The 24,128-nt window shown below is 39.7% G+C and overlaps 1 protein-coding gene and 1 pseudogene across 3 annotated transcripts in view; one reads left to right on the top strand and one right to left on the bottom strand.

Moving 5' to 3' along the window:
* Positions 1-24,128, top strand: part of ORC3 (origin recognition complex subunit 3) — a 51,429-nt gene that overhangs the window by 6,446 nt on the left and 20,855 nt on the right. For both annotated transcript variants that reach the window (XM_080938755.1, XM_080938754.1), the window contains exons 3-11: positions 5,707-5,804; positions 7,894-8,038; positions 13,463-13,567; positions 14,491-14,639; positions 15,340-15,470; positions 17,156-17,315; positions 18,830-18,943; positions 22,680-22,813; positions 23,252-23,315. In XM_080938755.1, coding sequence (XP_080794881.1) covers positions 5,707-5,804; positions 7,894-8,038; positions 13,463-13,567; positions 14,491-14,639; positions 15,340-15,470; positions 17,156-17,315; positions 18,830-18,943; positions 22,680-22,813; positions 23,252-23,315 — 1,100 coding nt within the window. The remainder of the gene's footprint in view (positions 1-5,706; positions 5,805-7,893; positions 8,039-13,462; positions 13,568-14,490; positions 14,640-15,339; positions 15,471-17,155; positions 17,316-18,829; positions 18,944-22,679; positions 22,814-23,251; positions 23,316-24,128) is intronic.
* Positions 4,611-5,642, bottom strand: LOC308437381 (4-hydroxybenzoate polyprenyltransferase, mitochondrial-like; annotated as a pseudogene). The gene is made up of 2 exons: positions 5,621-5,642; positions 4,611-5,376 (listed from the first exon to the last, which is right to left on the bottom strand). The product of its transcript is annotated as a 4-hydroxybenzoate polyprenyltransferase, mitochondrial-like (transcript).

Below are 24,128 nucleotides of genomic sequence, written 5' to 3'. Positions count from 1 at the left end.
TTCTTGGGGCTGTTTGCTTGGAAGTTTTTTTCCCACCCTTTTACTCTGAGATAGTGTCTGTCTTTGTCTCTGAGATGAGTTTCCTGTATGCAGCAAAATGCTGGATTTTGCTTATGTATCCAGTCTGATAGCCTATGTCTTTTTTTGGGGGGAGTTGAGTCCATTTATGTTAATAGATATCAAGGAATAGTGGTTGCTGTTTCCTGCTATTATTGCTTTTGTAGGTTCAATTGTGTCTGTGTCTCTTTCTTCTTTTGGTTTTCTTGCTTAGGAGTTTTCTTGTTTTTACTAGGACGTAGTACCCCTCATTGTATTGGGTTTTCCACCTATAATTCGTTGTAGTGCTGGGTTTGTGGTCAGATATTGTGTAAATTTAGATTTGTCTTGGAGTAACTTCATCTCTCCATCTATGGTAATTGATAGTTTTGCTGGGTATAGCAGCTTGGGCTGGCACTTGTGCTCTCTTAGGGTGTGCATGATGTCTGTCCAGGCTCTTCTAGCTTTCATAGTCTCTGTTGAGAAATCGGGTGTGATTCTGATTGGTCTGCCTTTATATGTTACCTGACCTTTTTCCCTTACTGCTTTTAGTATTCTTTCTTTACTTTGGGCACTTGGTGTTTTGACTATTATGTGTTGGGAGGAATTTCTTTTCTGGTCCAACCTATTTGGAGTTCTGAAGGCTTCTTTTATGTTCGTGGTCATCTCATTCTTAAGGGTTGGAAAGTTTTCTTCTACGATTTTGTTGAAGATATTTACTGTGCCTCTTAGTTGATATTCTTCTCCTTCTCCTATTCCTATTATCCTTAGGTTTGGTCTTCTCATTGTGTCCTGGATCTCCTGGACATTTTGGGTTAGGAGCTTTTTGGTTTTTGCATCTGCTCTGACTGTTTTGTCTATGTTTTCATTGTTGTCTTCGGCTCCCGAGATTCTCTCTTCCATCTCTTGTAGTCTGTTGGAAATGCTTGCATCTGTAACTCCTGATTTCTTTTTTAAGATTTCTACTTCTAGGATTGTCTCTTTTAATGTTTTCTTTATTTTGTCCATTTCTGTTTTCAATTCCTTCTTCCATTCCTTCATCTCTTTGGTTCTCTTTTCTTCTTGTTCTTTGAGTGTTTTTCTTGTTTCTTCTTTAAAAGCTTCTAATTCTTTATTTTTTTCCTCCTGTACTTGTTTAAGGATCTCTATCATCATCTTGAGGCAGGATTTCATGTCTGAGTCTTCTTTTTCTGGAGTGTTTGGCGGGAGAACTGGGTTCTAGTGTTGCCAGGTTGTCTTGGTTTCCCTGGGGTATGCTCTTTCGCTTTCCTCTTGCCATCTTGTTGTCAGTGATATGTTCTTGCCTTTCCCTTGTACCTGGTCTGTGTCCCTGGATCTCCGCTGGTCCAGGTGGTGGTTGGTCTGAGCCCTGTTCTGCGCCCCAAAGCTGCCGGGTGGGAACAGAGGTCCCAATGCTGGGTTCCTGGTCCCTGGATCAGGCAGGGCAGGGGCGTGCTTTCCATGCACGCTCAGCAGAGATCTCTCTGCCCCCTGACTAGTCTGATCCCCTTCTCACCAGGCCTTTATTTCTGGGGCTCCGCTGGTCCAGGTGGCAGTTGGGCCGAGCCCTGTTCTGTGCCTAACCATTGCTTTACATGTGAGGCAAATAGAACTTTATGTTGGATATCAGTTATACCATAAGATTTATTTATAGTTTATAATATTAACATGTCATGTGTACAGCAGTATAATTTGAGCATTGTTTTAGAATTACTAATTTTCATTGTGGTAGCTTAAGACTAATGTTTTGATACAGTACAAAACTGTTTAAGGAATTGAGTGATTGTAGAGTTTTTTAGCAGTTACCTTCATTGGCTTCCATATTTGAAGCAGATTGATTGGAAAAGGGGTGTAGTTTATATTTTGCTCACCACATATCCCCTGACCTGAAGATATCTCCCTAAGCAAACAATGGTAAAGTCTTCCACTTGACAGTGTATTATGGGAGGCTGCACATGTAAGAAATAGTTGGTAGAACTAGGCAAAGGACCGAGACGGGAGACTGGCAGCCACATGGCAGGTCTGCTCACACACTGACGTGGAAGCTGAGGTGAGGGAAGCCTTGATAGCATCCGTCCGCACTTGTCCCAATGTTGCTCACTGTGGCCTGACTTGAGGGACTGAGGAGTGTTCTTCATAGACTGGTGTCCTGTGCTGCTCTTCCCGCTTCTGAGATCATCTTCACCATGTGCTTAGGCAGTAACTCAGCAAGCTCTGTAGCATTTTATCACCATCTACCCACCAATAGAACACAAAGAGTTTTTCTTTTCTGTTTAAGGCTACCTTTTGCTTATTTCTTAATAGACTGCTGTACCATCTCTTTGTTTTTCACATCTTAATACAATAACTTTGCCATCTTGATATTTTAAATACTTTATTGTAATGTAAAATGTTTGGCAAAAGACACTTGTAGAAAGTTAAGTCAGCTATTACAGCTATTACATATGTTCTACACTACCAACACAATGCTAGAGTGAAAGCTTCCCCTTCCGAGAGACGTGCTGGAGTCAGACAGAAAGCTAAAGACATGAAATGCTGATTGAAGGGAAGTAGCAAATTGTAAGGAACATAAGGTGTTTGAGTAAAGGAATAAGCCACTACTGCTTTAAAATGTGATTTTAAAATAAATATATCTAGTTATTTAGGGCCTAAGCTATCTTCAGACTTGAAATATTTTTGCTGAGTACTACTGGGCTTTATCTTTGGACTGGATATGAATTTTTATAACCAATTTTTTCCTTCATATAGCTCAGTGTATAAGTTTGACTTTATCCAGTTAGTATACAGTGTTGATTATTTTAGAGAAGTGCCAAGATCACTACTATTTCATAACACTTGTTTGGTTTCGGGATTATTGAATTTTTGTTTGTACTTTTGTTGTACATCCACTATGTGCATGTGCCTGGTGCATGCTGCAGAGGCTTTGGAAGTATCACTGCGGATGGTTGTTGAGGCACTGTGTGGGTGCTGGACCCAACCTAGATCCTCTGTCAGAGAAGCAAGGGTTTTAATTGTTGTCCCCTTTGCCCCATGCTTCTGTTTGAATCAAAGAGTAAAACTGTCTGGTGGCTGCAGGATGAGTGGTTTGGAGGTAGAAGTGCGTAATAGGACAAAGGTCACACACTGACGTTAAACTAAAAGAGCATCCTAGGGCAACAGGAGGAGGGCAGTCACCGTATAAGCAAATTTCTGCTGTGGCCAAATTGGAGGTCTCAACCCATTGCAAGTTATGAAATCACTTTAGTGAACTGTGAAATAGAGCACATTTGCTGTTACAGGATAAGAGTAATAGTTGTTTTATGGGACTTTTGTTTTTGTGGCTCCTGGAAATATATTAGTTAAATTTTCAAAATAATATATTCATTGATATACATTTTTCAAAGATATTGCAATAAAAATATTTTGACAAAAAGGCTGCCTGGAGAGAACAGTTTTAAAAGTATAAAATAATATACATTAGGGAAGAGATAATACTCAAATGTTAGAGGAGCATTCACTGCTCTTCTAGAGGAACTGGGGTTGATTCCCAGCCCCCATCTATTGTTAGCTCCAGTCAGGGGACTCAACACTCTTCTCTTTCTTGTCAGTGCATACACCTTTTAATAGAATTGAATTATAGAAAAGAAAAGAAGGGGCTGGTGAGATGGCTCAGCAATTAAGAGTACTGGCTTATCTTCTGGAGGTTCTGAGTTCAATTCCCAGCATCCACATGGTGCCTCATGACCTTCTATAAAGGACCCTGATGCCCTCTTCTGGCATTCAGGTGTTCATGCAGACAGAGCACTCATACATACAAAAATTAGATGGACAAAAAATAAAATAAAAAAATAAGGTGGATGGTGGTGGCTCATAACTTTAATCCCAATATTTGGGAGACAGAGGAAGACAGATCCCTGAGTTCAAGGCCAACCTCTACAAGGTCAGTTCCAGGATAGCCAGGATTACCTATGCAGAGAAACCTTGTCTTGAAAAGCTAGGGGGTGTGAGAGGGGAGAGGAGGGGAGGAAAGGGGAAAGAAGGAAAGAAAAGAAAGTAATGCTTATTAAATTAAAGGCTGGACTAAACTATGTGAATAGAGCAAAAAACAGTATGGAAAATTATTTAATAGAGAAAGTCAAAGAAGATGTGGATGAAAACATTAATCTGTATGTATACCTTGAACTGAAAATCAGTAATTAAAAGCTTAGAGATTCTTATTATTTTGGATGTAACAACTATATTTGCTACATTCTTGTAAGACAGGTAGGAGTAGGATCCAGTGGCCTCTTGACTTAGAGGTGAAAAAGACCACAGCAACGTCTCACAGGAGATTCTCATGAGAAATAAAGTAAAGCACATGCTGTTTGCATGAAACCGTTCGTTCAGATGACTTACACAGGTCTGTCTGAAGTCCCTGAAACTCCAGGTGAGAAGGAACAAGGACAGAAGGCTGCACAGTGTACCCAAGCCCAGGTCCCTGGGAAGGCTGGGACAGGGAGGCGGTGGAAACAGCCGCAGTGAGGTCTCCAGCACACTCGCTTCCGAGTGCTTCTTACTTCTGTACAAATTGCTCATCCAGATCTAACAGTGTGGTCTCAAGCCCTGAGAGTTTTACAGATGAGTCTGTTTGCTAGGAGAGAACCAGAGCATTGGGCATAGTGCATGGTGGCCACACACTCTTCCCACCAGCTACAACTCTGACCACTGTTGGCCCCCTCCTGGCTCAGGGCTCCCACCATGGCGACCCCAAAGCCACCGGGCCACTGCTTGGTGCTCTCCCTGGACAGCAATGCTCTGGATTCAGGTCGATCACAGTGTCATCCTTTTTGTCCTGGTGGCCATAAATAGTATCATCTATTAGTGTCCACATAACTCCAGGAAAATAAAGAGGCAGGCATACAGCTGGATCACAGGAGCCCCCAACAGCAGACCATCTGAGAAATGAACCCTAATTAAAAGTCAACCCCAAGGCTAACTGAGGCCAAAGCCTAATTCTTTTCAGAAGTGAGGGCACTGCTCCCATTGCTATGCTGTAGTAGCTCACACACAGGAGAACGCACATAGAACCTTGGGGTCAGCTGTCCCCCACTCAGGACTGGAAGGCTGAAATGTCTCCAGCAGCAGTTGGGTGATTTGCTGTCCCCATAACCTTTTTATTGAAGTCGGTCCCACGCGTCATTAATAGTATAGTCTGCTCCACGTATCAGAATAGCTTCAGTGCCAAAAAGTACATGTACCAGTCTGGAAAACAGCCTGGATCAGTGGCCAGACCAGTGCTCCAAGTGCATGGCAAATCCAGCAGCCAGGTTCCAGTGGGCTTGTGTGAGCTCCCGAGGTGCAGGTAGACAGCGGCCCGCAGTGCTGCTCCATGCGGGTCTCAGCCACACAAGCCCTGGCTAGCCCTGCGCTTCCCAAGCACAGCATGGCGCCAGGCTGGACGCCGAGATTCTGTAGTAAGGAATGGAACTTTAAAAATTTAAATGTCCTTTTTAATATGGCAGAAATTGAGCTGTAAAATTAAATACAAATGATAGAGTATATTGCTTTTCTCCAAATGTGACAGAGACAAATGTGTGTAGATACATGGTGTTTGGTTGCATAGAACATGTTTTGATCCCCTCCCCCATGCTGTGTGTCTGTGTATGATCTTTTGATTTTATTGAGTTAAAAAATTGACTTTCCTTTTTTTAGAGGACTATTTTAATAATGAAGAAATTAACTCTGAGGACAGTGAACTTCGATTTGAAACGTATCGCCTGCTGTGGCAACGGATAAAATCTGAAACAGAGGTGAACAATTTTCTGTTTTACGTTTCTGTAATAGAATCGTGTAAGTCTTGTATTTATTCTCTTATCTAACAATGTATGAGAGTATGTACAGAAAACGAGTAAAATAGGTGTCATGTTCTCCATTACTGCAACATTATTGTTTCTAAAAAACAGAGAACTTAAAAGTCACACAAGTCTGAAATGAAGCTATCTCAAAACTTGTGTTTTTGCTGTGTTCTGTTTTGGTTTCTTCTTGAGACATAGTCTCTGGTTGTGAATATCTTCGGTATAGCAAAGGGCAGTGGCTCCAGGGCCAAGGGCTCATTATTCTGTTGCTACAGTGTTTGGTTTTGAGTGAGATGTACACACGGCTTTCATGTGGGTGCTGGGAATCCAGCCTAGGTCCCTCTGCTTGCACAGCATCCACATTCACCCACTGAAGCGTTTTCCAGGGCACCCACTCCAGTCTCTTACTGTCTCCCATCTGCCTTTACTACTCTAACCTTCACAGGCGGCATTGGACTCACTGGAGTTGAGGCTGACAAGGTAGGAAGTCAGCTGTTGGGAACTGAGCTCCAGTCCTCTGCCAGAGACTTGTGTCTGCTGAAACACTACACAAGGGCTTGTCTGAACTTCTCAACCCTGATGACCATGACACTCCCTGAGCTGCATTCCTGACATCCTGACTTCCAACCTGCCACTAGCTTTGTTGGTTCAGGCAAACGCAGCTCTCTCTCAGACTTTGGGGTGGGATTCATAGAGCCCCTTACCAGCACCACGTCCTTTACCCGTGCCTTCACCGTGGTGCAGAGGCAGCCTGTTATGTCATCCCGTACAGCTCCCTGGGTGTCCTCTACGGTTCCAGTCCTTTCGTCTCATGCTGTTTCAGGGGAGAGCTTTACCTCTGATCGCACACGCGCCTCATGCTTCGCTGTGTCAGGGTCCTCCAAGTGCTTTCCTCTCATCTTCAGTGTGTTCCTGACACTTAAGTTTGCCTCCTGTCACCCCTGTATCAACAGACTGTGCCTTGGTTCAAATGAGTACAGTGGACAGTTCCACTTTTATCTCTTCACCTTCTCGGGGCAGAGACTGTCTTTGATAGCCACAAAATAATCAGTGCATGCTATGGAATGACTAATTAAGAGGTTTTTAAATGAAGTAGTTCAAAGCACTAATCTCTAGAAATTTAAAGAAAACCCTTTTTGAGTTTAATGAAGCTGTTATTCATCTTATATACAATCTGTAATACTTTTCTTTCTAAAACACCACAAAATATATTTCTCTTTAGAATTATTTTTGAATTTTTAATTATGTGTATGTGTTCCTGTGAGGGAGTATGCATACTTGTGTAGGTGTATTGAAGAGGCCAGAGGTGTCAGACCCCTGGAACTGGGGTCAAAGATGGTTACCAGCTACCATGTGGATGCGGAGGACTTAATGCAGGTCCTCTGCAAGAGCAGTACCTGATCTTAATGGCCAGGCCATGTCTTCAGACCATATATTTCAGTATATTTCCAAATGTAATGAGGAGTTGGAGTTGCAGTTGCAGAAATGGCTCCGAGAAGCTATCATTTGAAAAACGAGATTTAAGTTTATCCACATTAAAAAACAGTAGGTTCAAGAAGAGACTTTTTTATTCAGTATCCTTTATCTAAGGAGAAATAATTTCTTAGGAAGAGAAGCTGGATGTCTGCTTCCTAGCCCTGTCAGAGAGAACGTTGGCGGTCTAATGATGGTTGTCTGGGAGACGGTCCTTCACTCTCACAGTTCTGTAACTTGACTTCCTTATCCCTCCCACCTTACTCCCCAAACCTCAACCTTTTTCTGCATATCAAAATGCAGTTTCAGATTCAGCCATCTTGTTTCTGTTTATTGTGTGTTATATTTTCTCTATATATCTGTATATTCTATAGGCTCCCCCTTTTCCCCTCTCAGTATTTTGTGTAGCCCATTGGGTGCTGATATCTGTGGGATTCTTTTACCCTGTTGATCTATTGTCGTTTTATCTCATCAACTAAAATTACTGAACATTCAAAGGGAAAATTGAAACTCTCCTACACCAGGACAGAAAGGAAATACAATAACTCATGAAATTTTGTTTTCTTTGCAGCAATTACAGGAGAAATTAAATGAAAATCTGTTTGGTAACCTAGTTGACTTTCTGCAGAAGTCCCATTCTGAATTTCAGAAAACTTCAAGAAACTGGGGCTCTCAAATGAAACTCAGAGAAATCCCCACAGCTGCTCTGATTCTGGGTATGTACACATATCTGTGCATAACTTAAACTGGTTTGTTATTGATGCTCGTGGGAAAAACTTTGCTCAGATAAAACTCATGCAAATTAAAACAGCTATGATTTAACTTCATACTTTGGAAAGGTTGATTATATATTCAGATATCTGAAGAAGAAAGTAATCTAGCCCCTGCACTAGTAGGAGAACTGAGAAGAACTATTTTTGTTTTATTCTTCTTTCTGTGTTTTTAGAGTAATGACATTTGAATTCAATAAAATACCAGTTTTGTTAGTGGATTTAATTATTTCTACCTTTTTAAAAAATATCTTCAATGAAATTTGTTTCTGATATTTTATTTTTTACACTTGAAATCTTAATTCAGATTCTTTTAATATTAATTGCATAGAGAAGAATTTGGGTAAATTGTATATAAATTGTTTCCAGATTATAAGTTAAATTTTTTTAAAATACTCATCAATAATATCTAATTTAGAGCAAACATTTATATTTCAGGATAATACAAAAATATCTGATTTATTAACAATAGTTTTTTCAGATTAGCAACAAACCAGAATAAATAAGACAAAGAAAAAGCATACCACCTAGACACAAGTGTCAAAGCAGAACTCATAAACACAAAATCAAAAGCCAAAATATACACTCAAAAGACCAATAAAACCAGAAAATGCCCAAGCACAGCAATATGAGACAGAACATCTCAGAAATCCCCATTGAATTCATTTTGAGGAGGCCACTTACTTCTGAGTGTGGGGCCTGTCCTAAAGGGTGGTTAATATCCCCAATGAGATGCCACTGGAGAAGTCTAACCTTTGCTTTGTACTACTTGCCCATAGCTTCTTAGTTAGAGTTGGAAGCTTATGGCTCATGTCCACCTCCACCTCTCAGCACTGGGGTTCTGCCTGGTTTGAACCTGTGCAGGCCCTGTGTCTACTCCCACAGTCTCTGTCTTGTGTTAGAAAGGCATCTTTTCCTTGGTATCATTTATCCCTTCTGGCTCTCACAGTCCCTCTGCCTCCTCTTCTGCATACTCCCTGAGCCATTTAGTATTGAGTGTTCCCAAATCTCTCACAGTGCACATTGTCTACTTGTGGGTCTGGGTCTCTATTGTAGATCCCCTTTACGGAAGAAGAAGCTTCTTTGATGCAAGTGAGCAGGGCACTGATCTGTATATAAAGCAAGATGTCATTAGGAATTAATTTATTATTGCATTTAGCAGAACAGCAGTATTTGGTTTTCCTTTTGGTCTAAAGGCCTGTTTTCATGATGTTGGCCACTGAAGCAATGTCCAGCACAAGTCCCATCTCACAGAGTGGGCCTTAAATCCAGTTAGGTAGTAGTGAGTTACTCTCCTTTTTTGAGCCACCATTGGAACAACGTGTCTTGTAGGTAAGGCAACATGTAGATAGCAGGGTTTATAGCAGGACGTTTCTCTGGTAGCATATGGAGTGCCTTCCAGTACCGTGAACACTAATTGGGCAGGAGGAAGTCTCTGGTGAGATATCAGCTTGACGTCTCTGTGTTCAGTATGGTATGTAAGTATTCAGTAACAGAGCCTTACTGTCAGTCTGTAGAGAGCAGCCAGGAAATGGCCTTGGCCTGAGATGTTTGGGAGTCTCTGTCTTAGTTGCTGTTTCATTGTGACTAGAGAGCATTAGTTGAGAGCGTCCTCACAGTTTCGGAGAGTTAGTCCACACTCATGGCAGCGAGCATAGTGGCAGGCAGACATCTTGCTGGAACAGTAGCTAGCTGAGAGCTTAAATTCTGACTCAAGGAAGCGGCAGAGCGAGAGAGTCTGGGTCTGGTGTTAGATTTTGAAATGTCACAGCACACCCCATGACCAGTGACACATCTACTCCCCAAGGCCATACCCCCAAATCCTTCCTAAACAATCCACTAGTAGGGAATCAAACATCGAAACATATGCGTCTTTGAAGGCCATTTTTATTTAAGCCGTTACAGTTTCCATGGGGCCTCTTTGGCCAATGAGTCAAGTAGATTTAACCTATTCCTGGCACTGGAGGTCACTTGGTAGCAAGAGACATGTAGTTGGGCCTCTGGTCTTTCTCACTGTTTGGTAATTCCATTTAGACTTCTTTCAGATATGTATATATTATAAGAAGCTTCTACAGTAGTCGGTTTTCAGATGATTTCTCAACTGACACGTAATGTTGTCTGTCCCTCCCAATGTCCCCTTCTTCCTCCTTCTTCCCTTCACTCCACATCAGTTCCTCTCCATCAGTCACTCCTTAAGTATTTATCCTGTCTCTCCTTGGAGACTGACAAAAGAATGGGTGGGATGGGCTAGAAGGACGAGAAGTGGCCCAGGCATCAGAGTTTGGTGGAGTCCCTCCCTAGGAGGTAGCATGAAGAGAGGCATTGCAAGGAGGCTGCTACAGGGCTGGGCTGAGACTGGAGAGGATCTCATTAATTAAGGTCAGAAAGGAGAGTCTTTTCTTCTTTAAAGAGAAATGGTTTTTTAAAAAATGTTTGGTGTTGGAAATGAAACCAGGATCTTTATGCATACTCAGCATCTATTCTTCCATTTAAATATGCCTGTTTTAAAATTTTCTCATTCTGAAAATAAAATAGAATTTATTAGGGTTCCAAACATGTTTCATTAATTTTGCTTCCAATGTGTTATTTCTTTTTTGTTTGTATTTTTGTTTTTGTTTTAGACAAGGTCTCACTGTGTAGCCTTGACTGGCCCAGAATCCTCAGTGTAGACCATAATGGCCTTAAATTCATAGAGATCTGCCCTGCTCTGCCTCCTGAGTGCTGAGATGAAAGTACGCTGTCACACTTGGCCCTCAGCTTGTTACTTCTGTAGAGCTTTATAGCACTGTGCTCTGGTATTTCAATTTGTAATGCCATTTTATTATTTTTTAAAGATTTATTTTTCATTTATATGAGCACACTGTAGCTGTCTTCAGCAACACGAGAAGAGGGCATCAGATCCCATCACAGATGGTTGTGAGCCACCATGTGGTTGCTGGGAATTGAACTCAGGACCTCTGGAAGAGCAGCCAGTGCTCTTAACCACTGAGCCATCTTTCCAGCCCTTTAATGCCATTTTAATACTATTTTAATACTCTAATCCTATTACTGATATTTAGGACATATTTCAAAGTTTACTTGACAGTAGTGTATGTTTTGGGGTAGGGATGTATAGGACTCCACTGTCCAACAACTCAAAAAGCAGTTAATTCATGCCTACCACTTCATCTAGTGACTTAGAGTACCATTGTCATCTCCCCCATTCCATTATAAGATAACTCCATTGAAGCTCTTTTTATATCTGAATATAAGTACGTTTTAGGAATTTTCTGCAGTAGTAGAAACCATGGCCTTTCTCCATTGTCCTTATTTCCCTATCCCCACCCTCTTTCCTTCCTATTCCCACACCTTTTAACCCTTCTTCCGTTATTCCCCTCCCCCTTCATATCATCTCTGTCTGTCCCCTCTCTGAACCACTCCTTCCCATGTCCTCTTAACTAGTTTTCTGCCGTCTGTGGTCACTGCAGTTTAAATGTACATATCTAAGGGTTCAGAGCCAGCATCACATTTGGGAGAGAATACCAAACACTTGTCTGTCAGGGTCTGCGTGACCTCACTCAAAGTTATTACCTCCAGCTTCATTCACGTACCTGTGGATTTCATATATTAATTTTTAAGTACCTGGATAGTACTACATTGTGTATATGGACCTCGCTGTCATCACTCATTCATCAATAATGTGGACACCCAGGTTCTTTTCCTTTTGTTGTTTTGTGAGTGGAAAAACAGTGAACATGGATGAACAGGTTTCTCTGTAGTGTGATCCGTACAGAGTCCTTTAGGAGGAATATTGCTGAGTCATATGCTAACTCTGTTTCTAGGCTGTTGAGGACCCTCCACCACTGATTCACATTGGGGCTCCAGTGTGCTCTTCCACCAACAGAGCATAGCTGCTTCTCTGTCCCACACCCATTTGTGTTTCTGCTCTTAGTGACCCCATGACTGGGGACTTCAAAATCATTTTAATTTCATTTCTCCAATAGCTAAAAGTGTTGAACATTAAAAAAATACTTCTTGGTTATTGATATTTACTTTGAGAACTCTATATTTAGTTCTCCTATTTTTATTTTGGATTGGTTGTTTTAATGCCTAGTTCTTATATATTCTAGTTACTAACCCTCTGATAGATTTATAGCTGATGAAGATATTTTTCCATTCTGTAGGCTGCCTCTTCACTTCAGTGATGGTGTCCTTACTGTGTACAAGCTTTTTAGTATCTTGAGGTCCAATTTCTCAGGTGTTGGCCATAGTACTGGTCCTCCGGTCTTTTTGAGCAAGTCCTTGCCAGTTATAACTGCGTCCTTACTTCCTCTCCTGTCCTTCCCAGTCATAAGTGCATCCTTACTTCCTCTCCAGTCCTTCCCAGTCATAAGTGCATCCTTACTTCCTCTCCAGCCCTTCCCAGTCATAAGTGCATCCTTACTTCCTCTCCTGTCCTTCCCAGTCATAAGTGCATCCTTACTTCCTCTCCAGTCCTTCCCAGTCATAAGTGCATCCTTACTTCCTCTCCTGTCCTTCCCAGTCATAAGTGCATCCTTACTTCCTCTCCTGTCCTTCCCAGTCATAAGTGCATCCTTACTTCCTCTCCAGTCCTCCCCAGTCATAAGTGCATCCTTACTTCCTCTCCTGTCCTTCCCAGTCATAAGTGCATCCTTACTTCCTTTCCTGTCGGGTCTGTTTTATGTCCTTGGGCCAATTGGAATTCAATTTTGTGCAGGATGAACGATAAGAATCTAGTTTTACTACCAATAGGTTGCTTTTGGTAGAGTGGTCATTTTCACAGTATTATTGTAGGTCCTTCAATATAGGAGGTCTTTCTGTCTCTTGGTATCTTCTTCAGTTTCCTAAAATCTTCATTGTACAAGTCTTTCACTTTCTTGATTAAATTAATACTGAGATTGTTATTTAATTATTTTGAGTCAACTCTGAATGGGATTGTTTCTTCTGTGTTTTCTCAGTATGACTGTTGTTCATTTGTGGGAATGGTGCTGATTTGTGTGTGTTAAATTTGTATCCTGCTTCTTTGCTGAATACATTCATCAACTGTTGGAATTTCCTAGTCAGGTCCTTAGGGTTTTATATGTATAAAATCACATCATCAATAATATCTTGGGTTTTTCCTTTCCCGTTTATATCACGCTTATCACCTTCATTTGCCATTCTCAGCACGGGAATGGGCTGTGGGCTAGTGAGGGAGTTAGCTGTGTCGTGGTCCTTCAGGCCACAGACTGACAAGGAGGCAGCTGTGCTCAGTTTTCTTGATTTCTATTGCAAAGCCTGTTTTTAAATTGTTCTTACCTGCTTTACTTGTTCTTTAAAATACTCATTGCTATTGTTAAAGATGATAACATGATGTTTATTATCTTGTAGGTGTGAATGTCACAGATCATGATGTGATATTCAGAAGTCTAACAGAGACCCTTCACAGTAATGTCACACCGTACGTAGTCTCACTGCAAGCTAAGGACTGTCCAGGTAAAATGCTCACCTAACCCTTTCCCCCACACCATGTATGCCTCACACATTTTACTCATTTTTATAAATCAGTTTTTTCATTCTCATAAATCAGTTTTTCCCACTTGAAAAGGTCACTGATGGTTACAAAATAAATAGTCCATATGCAGAGCCAGACTTGAGAGTATAGAAGGGTAAGTCAGACTCAGACTTGTGCATTTAAAGCCATCATAAGATAAGCTGTGCACGCTGTCATACTCACGTGTGTGCTCACCTGGGCTGATAGTAGAGTTAATGTAGTACTTTTGTTGTGATGAATTACAGTTAATATCTCAACGATGTCTTTTTAAAAGGATTGCAAATGAAGATTTATAATTAGTAAAATTATTTATATAACTTGATTTTTAAGGACTGACATTCTTTTGTTTAAAATAATGTAAATACATGATATTCTAAAAATAATTTATAATTTTCTGCCTATATATTTTCTTAGATAATACTTGTACTTAATATACATACATTTTTATCTGATCTTAGTATGACCTAGTGAAATATACTCATTTACTTTATCTTATTCAGAAAGAGTCTTATGCAAACCGTGCAGGTGTTGATTGTGCCATGCTGCACAAGATCCTGCTGTCTTCAGGGATTTCGGGCATACTTGACCACATTGCTGTTTATTTAGTACTGGGTGCCAGCTTTAGGCCTTTGTGCATGCTAGGCAAGTACACAATGAATTGAATGTGTCCAACCCTAACAAAATTAAATATTAAGGATAGGGTACTAATGAGTAATGGTAGTATACTTAGCATATTTTAACTATATTGATGAAATATAGAAAAATATACTCCATATGAGTATTGCAATCTGCTGATCAAAGGTTTCACTGGCTTTAATTTTGTTTTAAAGATGAGGTAAGCTTCCTTGCTTTTTACATTGTACAGATGTGAAACATTTTTTACAAAAGTTGACCTCACAGTTGATGGACTGCTGTGTGGATAGAAATTCCAAGGAGGGGAAAAGTGATAAGACCCTGAAGAAGACAAATTATTCAATGGATGCGCTTTCTAGTTGGTATTCGACAGTCGCACAGGTAAAAGGAAACTGAATATTCAGTTGGTTGGCTCATAATTACTTATAATCATTCTTCTAATAAGGGCGTGTTTGTGAGGCAGTAATAGCAGTTGGATGGCAGCTATTTTTTTAAAGCCACTAGAGTTTGAAAGTATTCTAATGTGTAGACTAATTCCTGGTAAGTGCTTGGATTCCTATGAGGACATTGTATTTGTGGGAGAATTCTATAGAATCACAAAAGAAAACCTGTAGAGTTGATCCTGTTGCAGATTCTATTTCATTAACAATGGCTGTGACTTCTTTATATCACCCCTGATAGTCTTCAGGATTTCCTTACATCACCCCTGATAATCTTCAGGATTTCTTTACGTCACCCCTGACAGTCTTCGGGATTTCCTTACATCACCCCTGACAGTCTTCGGGATTTCCTTACATCACCCCTGACAGTCTTCAGGATTTCCTTACATCACCCCTGACAGTCTTCAGGATTTCCTTACATCACCCCTGACAGTCTTCGGGATTTCCTTACATCACCCCTGACAGTCTTCGGGATTTCCTTACATCACCCCTGACAGTCTTCGGGATTTCCTTACATCACCCCTGACACTCTTCAGGATTTCCTTATATCACCCCTGACAGAAACACTAACAAGTAGCATTGCAGTGTTGTTTGACTGGTAAGGCTTACTTTTAATTCCCCCATTTCACATTGGTTTAAAGACAGGCCCAAAAGTGACAAGCAAAAAGAGGACTAGTTGTAGCCAATGGCAGTGTCCTCCTGTGGTGCTAGTCCTGAAGGACATGGAGAGCTTCAGCACGAAAGTACTCCAAGACTTCATAATCATCAGCAGGTACTTTGATAAAAAACATTAAAAAACAAATTGTCTTCTCTTTTGTTTTCCTTTATTATTGTGTGTGTGTAAATAGGATGTGTATGCACTAGTATGTGTGCCATGGTGTATGTGTGGAGGTTACAGGTCAGCTTTGTAGAATGGGTTCCCTTCTCCAATAAAATTTAGGAGCAGGTTCCCAGAAGGCATTTCATACACTTGGCTCTGCTTGACCTTTGCCCTTTTCTCATCTCCCTCTCTTCAAGCTGCTTAAACTCTTCACAGCATGTGACTTTGCTTTTATGCAGAATTTCCTTTTTCTTAAGGCATTACTTTTAACTTAGAAAAAAAATAGTATTCATTTCAAGACCAACTTAATGAAATGCAGAATCATTTTTGTAACTGAATCTTCAAAGATCTAGCAAATTATTTTCTTGTTTTTTTGATATAATCTTGAAAATCCAAGACAGGTTAATCCTGTTTTTAGTTAACATGTTTAACTTAAGTAAATAGGTATTAAGCATCATTTATCTTTTAAGGATTGTCCCCTTACCTGCCTGTTAAATTGATATTTCTCTAAGTTGTAATATTCTATCATCCCTTTTTTTCTTTCTGATTTTTATCTTTAGAGGCTCTGTGTTCCATATAGCTTTACTGGCTAAAAGTGTTTTCTATATGAAGGCATCTTATTTTTATGCAATATTTCTAATGAGTATTAATTTAATATGAGCTTTTTATGACTTAAAATTGAAGTAATTGGGCCTGTGTTACATCCCTGTAGCATTTGTTCCCAATGTATATTTGTTTGGGTATAGTTAAGTTTCTTTTGCATATTCTATATATCAACTAACATACTAAGCATTCTTATCTTGAGTGGGGCTGTATGAGGATTTTTGCCCCATTGACTTATGAGTTATAGATACATTCACCACCACCACCCATACATACCCCAGTGTTGGGGACAGAACCCAGGACTGCAAGAACGCCTGAGCCAATCCTCTCCCATCGAAGACTGTTCTGAACTTCTTACCATCCTGTTATAGCGTGCTGCATGCTGTGTATGCTATTTATTTAACGTAGAGCAGCTGTTACAGTGTGTGGTGCTTTATTACTATGACTGTAGCCATACAGCCAATGCTGGAGAACAGTGAGACATGGGGAGAGCAGGTAAAACGACCGTTCGTGATACAGAGAGGTGTGCCTTGCAGAAGCCCTCACAGATGATGCCGGTCCACTCTGAAAGTAGATGCTGTTTGTTTCTGTTTGGTTGTATTGATATGAAATCATGTGCGGTATGTTTAGGGTAATAACGTAAGGAAGGAATATAATGCTTTTGAATGATGTTCATTAAAAAGACTTACATATAAGTGTGCAAAGGAAAGCAGAGATTTGGTGGGAAATCATAAAGACAAGTACATGAGGCTCAAAGTCAATGAGGTTATGTTCAATGCTAGTTGACTCACTGTTGTATGACTTTGTAATCTCAGGGCAACATTTGGTCTTTCTGGGTCTCTGTTATTTATAAAAGGATCCATTAATGGCTTGATTTCAGGATTAGAATCTGTGAAGTGTTTAATTTATTTCTTATTTTAAAAAGAAAATGAATAACCTAGAAATCTTAGTATCTTAAAATAAGCATTTTGAATGTAACATATTGAAATCCATTTGCTGAAGAAGCTCCTTTTGTACTTTTCTTTGGAAACTAGCCAGCATCTGCATGAGTTCCCTCTAATTCTTGTTTTCGGGATCGCCACATCTCCTGTCATTATCCACCGTCTGCTTCCTCACTCCGTGTCATCGCTGTTGTGTATAGAGCTGTTCCAGTCTCTGTCTTGCAAGGAGCACCTGACAGTAGTTCTTGATAAGGTAAAGGAAAGAATGTTTGCCAGTGACAGGGAGTGAAACTAAAGCTACCAGACACACATTATGTACGATAAATGGTTCCGATAAATGTCTGTATCTCACTTTAACTCATCTGCATTTTAATGGTCATGCTCAGCTGGGGTTATAGTTACATTTTCTTTTTGCATATAGTTGTCTTCTCAGATTAAAAAATCATTTGTATATGTTCATTCTAGTTTTTATTACTCAGTTGAGGAAATTAGGCTTTTAAAATGGATTTAGGGGACAGAATACAGCTCATTAATAGAGCACTTGTCTGCAGTGTAGACGAAGGCCTTGGAAAGTAATGAGTCATAAGGCACTGACAGAAATTAATGCAAATTTACCAAATTTACGTACTTCAGAGTGTTACCGGTATGTTTTGATCTCATATTTTACATAAAATGGTTTAAGCTTTAAGATTTATTTTGATTTGATATGTCTGAGTGTCCACCACATGCATGCAGTACCTGGGGAGGTCAGAAGAGGGTGTTGGATCTCTACAACTAGAGTTACAACTAGAGTCATGAGCCGTCATGTGGGGCTCTGTGGACAGTCCTCTGGAAAAGCAGCCAGTTAACCTCTGAGCCACCTCTCCAGCCCCAAAGGTTATGTGGACTTTGGCAACTGTCATGTTGCTCTTGACAACAGCTATAGTCTTAGACTGTAAGTGCCATAGTGTCTCTGCGTCGTAGCAGCATGGTTACTCCTGACTGCCGTACATATTCATTCTTAGTCCCATTAAGATATGTCTGTGACAGTTGTGTCGCTTAACCAGACAATTGCCTCTACACAACAATGATTTACTTGTTGTGTAGCAGTCTGATTTATTGATGTTAGGAAGAAGGTTTTCATTTTGAAATCAACTATAGTCAAATGCAGTTGTCTTGTACAACTATATTTGTGGTTCCAGAAGTCCGAGCATAGGTTTGCGTCTCAGACGTAAAGCACCAGTGTAATTGAACACTAAATAGTACAAAATTTCGCTATATTTTCAAAAAGAAAATCTTCATTTTGTGTCATTTAATAGTACATAGCTTGCTACTGTTTACTAATTTGGATTAGGAGGGAGAAAAAGAAGTTTTATCTGGTAAGAAAATGGTACATCTTGGGTAACTTCTGGTGGAAGGCAAAGGGATACATATTTAAAATGCATTGTTTGAAGATTAGGAATTACACAACTTTGGTTCAGAGTGTAGTTTGAGGAGGGAGTGGTGTGCTTGGGAAAGAAAGGTAGGCATAGCTCCGTGGTTCATTTTTATTTTTATATTTTTTGGCAGATAGCCAGTCAGGACCATCTGGTGAACTCTGTCTCAAACAAACAGGGATTGTAATAGGAATTGCTTTTTGGCATTTTCAATCTTAAATACATTGTAAGATTTGGTTGGCATCTGACTGTTCATGTGCTGTGTCACAGTACAATTCTTTGTCTAGTTATTTACATCATGTTCATGAAGAGGAGCAGATAAGACCCTGACTTCCATCCCTGTCTCTTTCAGCTGCTTCTTACACCGCAGGTCCCCTTTAAATTAAGTAAAAAGGCACTGCAGGTTCTGACCAACATCTTCCTGTATCACGATTTCTCAGTCCAAAACTTCATCAAAGGACTTCAGGTAAGAGAACCAGATGAATTTGAAAGCTCACTGTGTAATTATAATTAGTTTACATCATTTGGGTTGAGTAGTGAGGTAACTAAGGCATGTTAGTAGCAAGATCTAGGAAAGGGAAATTTCATGTTTTCCTAGGTTTTTACCTTTTCCTTTCTTATGCAAAGTCACTTACAGAAGACAGAATTAGGATATCAGTAATGGATCCATTCTAGCTAGTCTTAGCCATCGAGAGTTGGGCTAGAGTAGAAGGACTTGATGAGATCTTGTTGGCTTTCTACATAGGAAATGTCATTGACCTTTGATGGGCCAGAGTGTGAGCTCTTCAGCCTTGTTCCTGGGTGTGTTTGTGCTGTTTCACCAACACTTTTCAAGTTTCCAGTCGAATAAGTGATATGCTGAAGTTTGACATTCAGTGCACATGTGTGTTTGTTAATATTTGTTTTTATGGATTGGAAATGCATGTTCATTTGAGTTATATAAATTGCCGTAGGTAATTCTTGATTTTAACTTTATAACATTGGTTCTTTAACCTAAAAAGACCCGAATTTTTCAGTCTATTAAACGGTAATATTAATTACTTCCCTTGGGAACGCCCCAGGTTGTCCAAGTGAGTTCATCTGTGCCACTTGTCACTTTCATTGTCATTGTGAGTCCATGCCATTTGTCACTTTCATTAAGACCTGTATGTTGTGACCCTCACGCACCAGTCTAATATGACAGTTTTCATCTTTTTATAGTGTTTGAAACCTACAAGTTTCTGTTTTGTTTTGCCTTTTGAGATAAGGTTTCTCTGTCTAGCCTTAGCTGTCCTGGAAGTCTCTTTGTAAACTAGGCTGGCCTTGAACTTAGACACCCACCTGACTTTCCTCTTGAATGCTGGGGTTAAAGTCATGTGCTGCCACCTCCTGACCTAAGTTCTTCTCCCATATGTCTTCTTCCTGCACATACTGGTTGGATTCACTGACTTCTTTTTTAAAAGGACTTTAAATCAAGACAATTTACCTTAGCAATTTATGAAATTAAATGAGAAAATAGCCTCAAATTTTTTCTGCCATTCATTTTGTTTATTTATGGAATACTAGGCACTTACATTACGAAAGGCACTATGCCGAGCCTAGATATACAGAGGAAAAGAAATCTTCAAAGTGTCCATTGTTCAGCAAAGGAGGCGAGTAAGGAAACCACAGCTAAGATTCCGAGTAAGCAATGCCAGAAATAAAAAACATATTCAGAGATTTATGGACGAAAAAGCAAGAATAAGCCAAGTTTCAAATCAGTACACTTAAAGAGGTAGTGCAGAGCAGAGCAGAAACAAATGAAATGGAAATTAGAAACTCTAGGAAGAAGCAAAAGTTGTTTCTTTGAAAACATAAGCTCGATAAGCTCATAGCCAAACTAACCACCTCCAAAAAGACCCAAGTGAATCTGAGATGAAAAGGAAGTACTATAACTCATGCCACTGAAATAATTAAGAAAAAATTGTGAAAAGTTCATTTTAGTGAACTAGAAAATAGAAAAAAATGGATAAATTTCTAGAACCTATGAAGTGACAAAAGTAAGTGATGAATAATAACTTATCAGTGAAGGAAAGGCCTGAACCAGGTCGTTCTCCTGCCAGATATGCTGCAGTTTTTAAGAATAACTAATACTGCTCTTCCTTGGACTACTCCACACAAACACAAGAATTACTCAGCAAAGGTAGTATCACCGTGATACTGACACCAGGTAAATACTCATAACACCAAAATCCTACATATTCATTTCTGTGATTAGTGTACATTCAAAGATTGATCAACACAGATCACGCACTGACCAAACTGGCTAGATTTCAAGGATACAAGGCTGGTTGGTAATCCGCGGTTTAGTGCGCAGTGTAGCACATCACTGGGCTCAGGCAGAAGCCATGTGGCTGATAGACACAAAGGGGCCTTTGACAAGATGAGGTCATTTGGTGAAAAAGATCTAAGGAGTCTAGGAATGTATCACAGTAACCCTATAGCTTACCAAATGTTTTTAAATTTGTTTATAGAAGAACATGTTGAATTATTAATTTCCTGTGGGGAATTTTTTTTCTTTACTGAATAGAATATGTTGTCACTGTGTGCTAGTTAGCTTTTTGTCAATTTGAGGTAAAGTTACCTAATAAGAAAACCTCAATTGAGGAAATTCTTCCTTCACATTGGGTATGTCTTTGTGGCATTTTCTTGATAGTTACTTGTTGTGGGAAAGTCCGACCTTGAACGGGCAGCGGCATCTTTGGGAAGGGAGGTGGTAATGCATAACTGTACGCCAGTGAGTAAGCCCATTTCTCCACCATCCCTGCTTCTGCACATCAGAGAGCTGCTGCCCTGACTTCTCAAGGTAATGGTCTGGGGTTGAGCTATATAAGCCAAGTAAACCCTTTCTTTTCTCTCTTTTTTCCCTCAAAGATTTATTTATTTATTGTATATAAGTACACTGTGGCTGTCTTCGGACACACCAGAAGCAGGCATCAGATCTCATTACAGATGGTTGTGAGCCACCATGTGGTTGCTGGGAATTGAACTCAGGACCTCTGGAAGAGCAGTCAGTGCTCTTAACCACTGAGCCATCTCTCCAGCCCAACCCTTTCTTTTCTAAGTTGTTTTTGGTTATTATATTAGAACCATATGGGATACAGGTTATCTGAAAAAAAAAAAAGTCTTGAGAAACTTGCTTAGAATTATTAAAAAATTTTGATAATCTTATATTTCATCTCATAAGTTATACTAGAAATTTTAATAAATTACGTTAGACTTTGGAAAACTTTCTGTGGAGATGACAGTGATCTATTGCGTGAGTACTTTATAGTCTGTGTACCACTTTTTTCTCAAATGGGATGAAGCTGAATTTGAAGGTACAGATTTTTGTTGCTCTTATCAGTTGGTATAATACCGACCGCTGCAGCATTGTATGTATTTGAACAGACAGGTCTGGTAACATAGGAATTTGGGGTGAAGACATTAGATCTTTATGTCATATTCTAGTCCCATCCATACTACATTTGCAGTCCTTTCAAGTGGTTTCTGCAGTAATAGACCCGTTATGTTATTTTCTTTTAGTACATATTCCTGAGATTACCTTTTCTGACCTGATCCACAGAATTATAGCCTTGGAAATAGCAAAGTTGTCTAAGTACTGTTGCAATGTTATTGTTACATAATTATTTAAATGTTTATTTTTGTTCTATGTGTATGGCCATATTTCCTCAGTATGTTTGTTCCCTACATATGCAGTGCCTTAAAGTGCCTAAAAAACCTTAAACTACCTCTTAAAACAGAAGACAGTATTGGGTTCTGTGGAACTGAAATTACCAATGATTGGTAGCTGCCTTTTGTTGCTTGAACCAACCCTGGTCATCCTCAAAGGTCATAGGAGCTCCTCATTGTTGAACCATATCTTCAGCCCCAACCATAAATACTTTACCCCTCAAAAAATAGTTTAAGGACAAGCTGTGGTCCCTTTACTCCCAGCACTCAGGAGGTAGAGGCAGTCAGATCTCTGTGAGGTTAGGGCCAACTTGGTCTATACTCTGAATTCCAGGACAGCCAGAACTGTCTCTCAAAAAACAACTCTCCAATCAAACCCTCTCCAACCCTATCGCAAAAACCAACTAACCAGTCAGACAAACAAAACAACAACAAAAGGGTCTAAAATTCATCAGGTAATGGGTAAAACACTTTTGGCCATGCTATAATAAATATCTTCATATTTCTTTCAGCTTTCTCTACTAGAACATTTCTATTCCCAGCCCCTAAGTGTTCTGTGCTGCGATCTCTCAGAAGCCAAAAAGAGAATAAATGTTTTCTCAGTTAATCAGTGTGAAAACGTCCGGCGCCTTCCTTCATTTAGGAGGTAAAAGATGAGTATGTTCAATGTGTCTTGTCCTATAGACGAGGATGAAATGAACACTTTTGGCTTCAGTTGGTTTTGAAGATAGGCATGAAATAAGCCTTTATTTTGCAGCATAGGACCATGCTGCTTTTAATGATAGAATTTTTTTTGCTGAATTTAAAATTTGCTAGACGTAAATATTTTTACTAATATTTTATATGACTTGCAACTTCTCCAGAGTTATCTTTGAGAAAGAACTCTTCCTATTTCTAGGGTATATGGTCTTAATGAATTCACTGGTTATCATTAAGGTAATCAAGAACTGATATCTAGGATTTACTTTTGAAAAGAAATGAAAAAATATGGAAACCAGTCTACCTAATCAGTTTTTAACATGCTATTCAACTATATAAATTGCTTAGCATTCCTCTTTTCTTTATGAAATAATAAAAATTTTAGGTACGTGGAAAATCAACCTTTGGAAAAGCAAGTTGCACTGTTGACCAATGAGATCTTTTTAAAGGTAGGAATGTGTGTGTCTTACTGCCTTATACTTAACTCTATGTAAAAGAATATGCATTAATAAAGTATTCATTAATTTTGTAAAAAAATATCTGTATGTTGTAATATTTGGAGGATCTGGTATTTCTTCATGATGACTAACATGGCAAAGCTTAGTTTAAAAGGTAAGGCTTTTTTTTATCAAGAAAAAAATTTCTCTGATTCTTGGAAGCACTTTTATATCAACCAAGAGCTAAATTGATTATATATATACATACCCCCCCACACATACATACATATGTGATTGTTATAAATAAAAGCATGTAGAAGCCATGTAGCATAACCATTTATTTCTGAGTGGATGGAATTGATTTCATTTGCAGATTTATTGTATATTACTAACCTAACACCAAGAAAGAAACAATGTGCTTGCAAATTTATGAGTTGTGAAATGTTTTCTCTCATTTGTGGAATCTAGATTTCCAACAAACTTTGAAGTAGTAGAGAGGACCCTTTTGGAGCTGGGAGGGACGAGTTGTGGGAAGAGGCGTGTGCCTAGAGAGTTTGACAGTGCATACTAAAGTAATGTAGAGAAGCGAGTCGCTCTGTACCTTAGTGCTCACTGGCGCCTTGACAAGGCTGTGCTGAGATGCCCCTGAAAGCGAGGAGGGGAGGAAAGGGCTTGTTTTGCTTATGCTTCCACATCACAGTTCATACTGGAAACAAGGCAGGGCAGGAACCTGGAAGCAGGAGCTGATGCCAGCCAAGACCATGGTGGAGTGCTGTTTACTGGCTTGCTCAGCCTGCTTCCTTATAGAACCCAGGACCACCATCC

Source organism: Micromys minutus, assembly GCF_963924665.1.
Source record: "Micromys minutus genome assembly, chromosome: 26".
NCBI lineage: Eukaryota > Metazoa > Chordata > Mammalia > Rodentia > Muridae > Micromys > Micromys minutus.
This window is presented reverse-complemented; position numbering and strand designations above follow the sequence as displayed.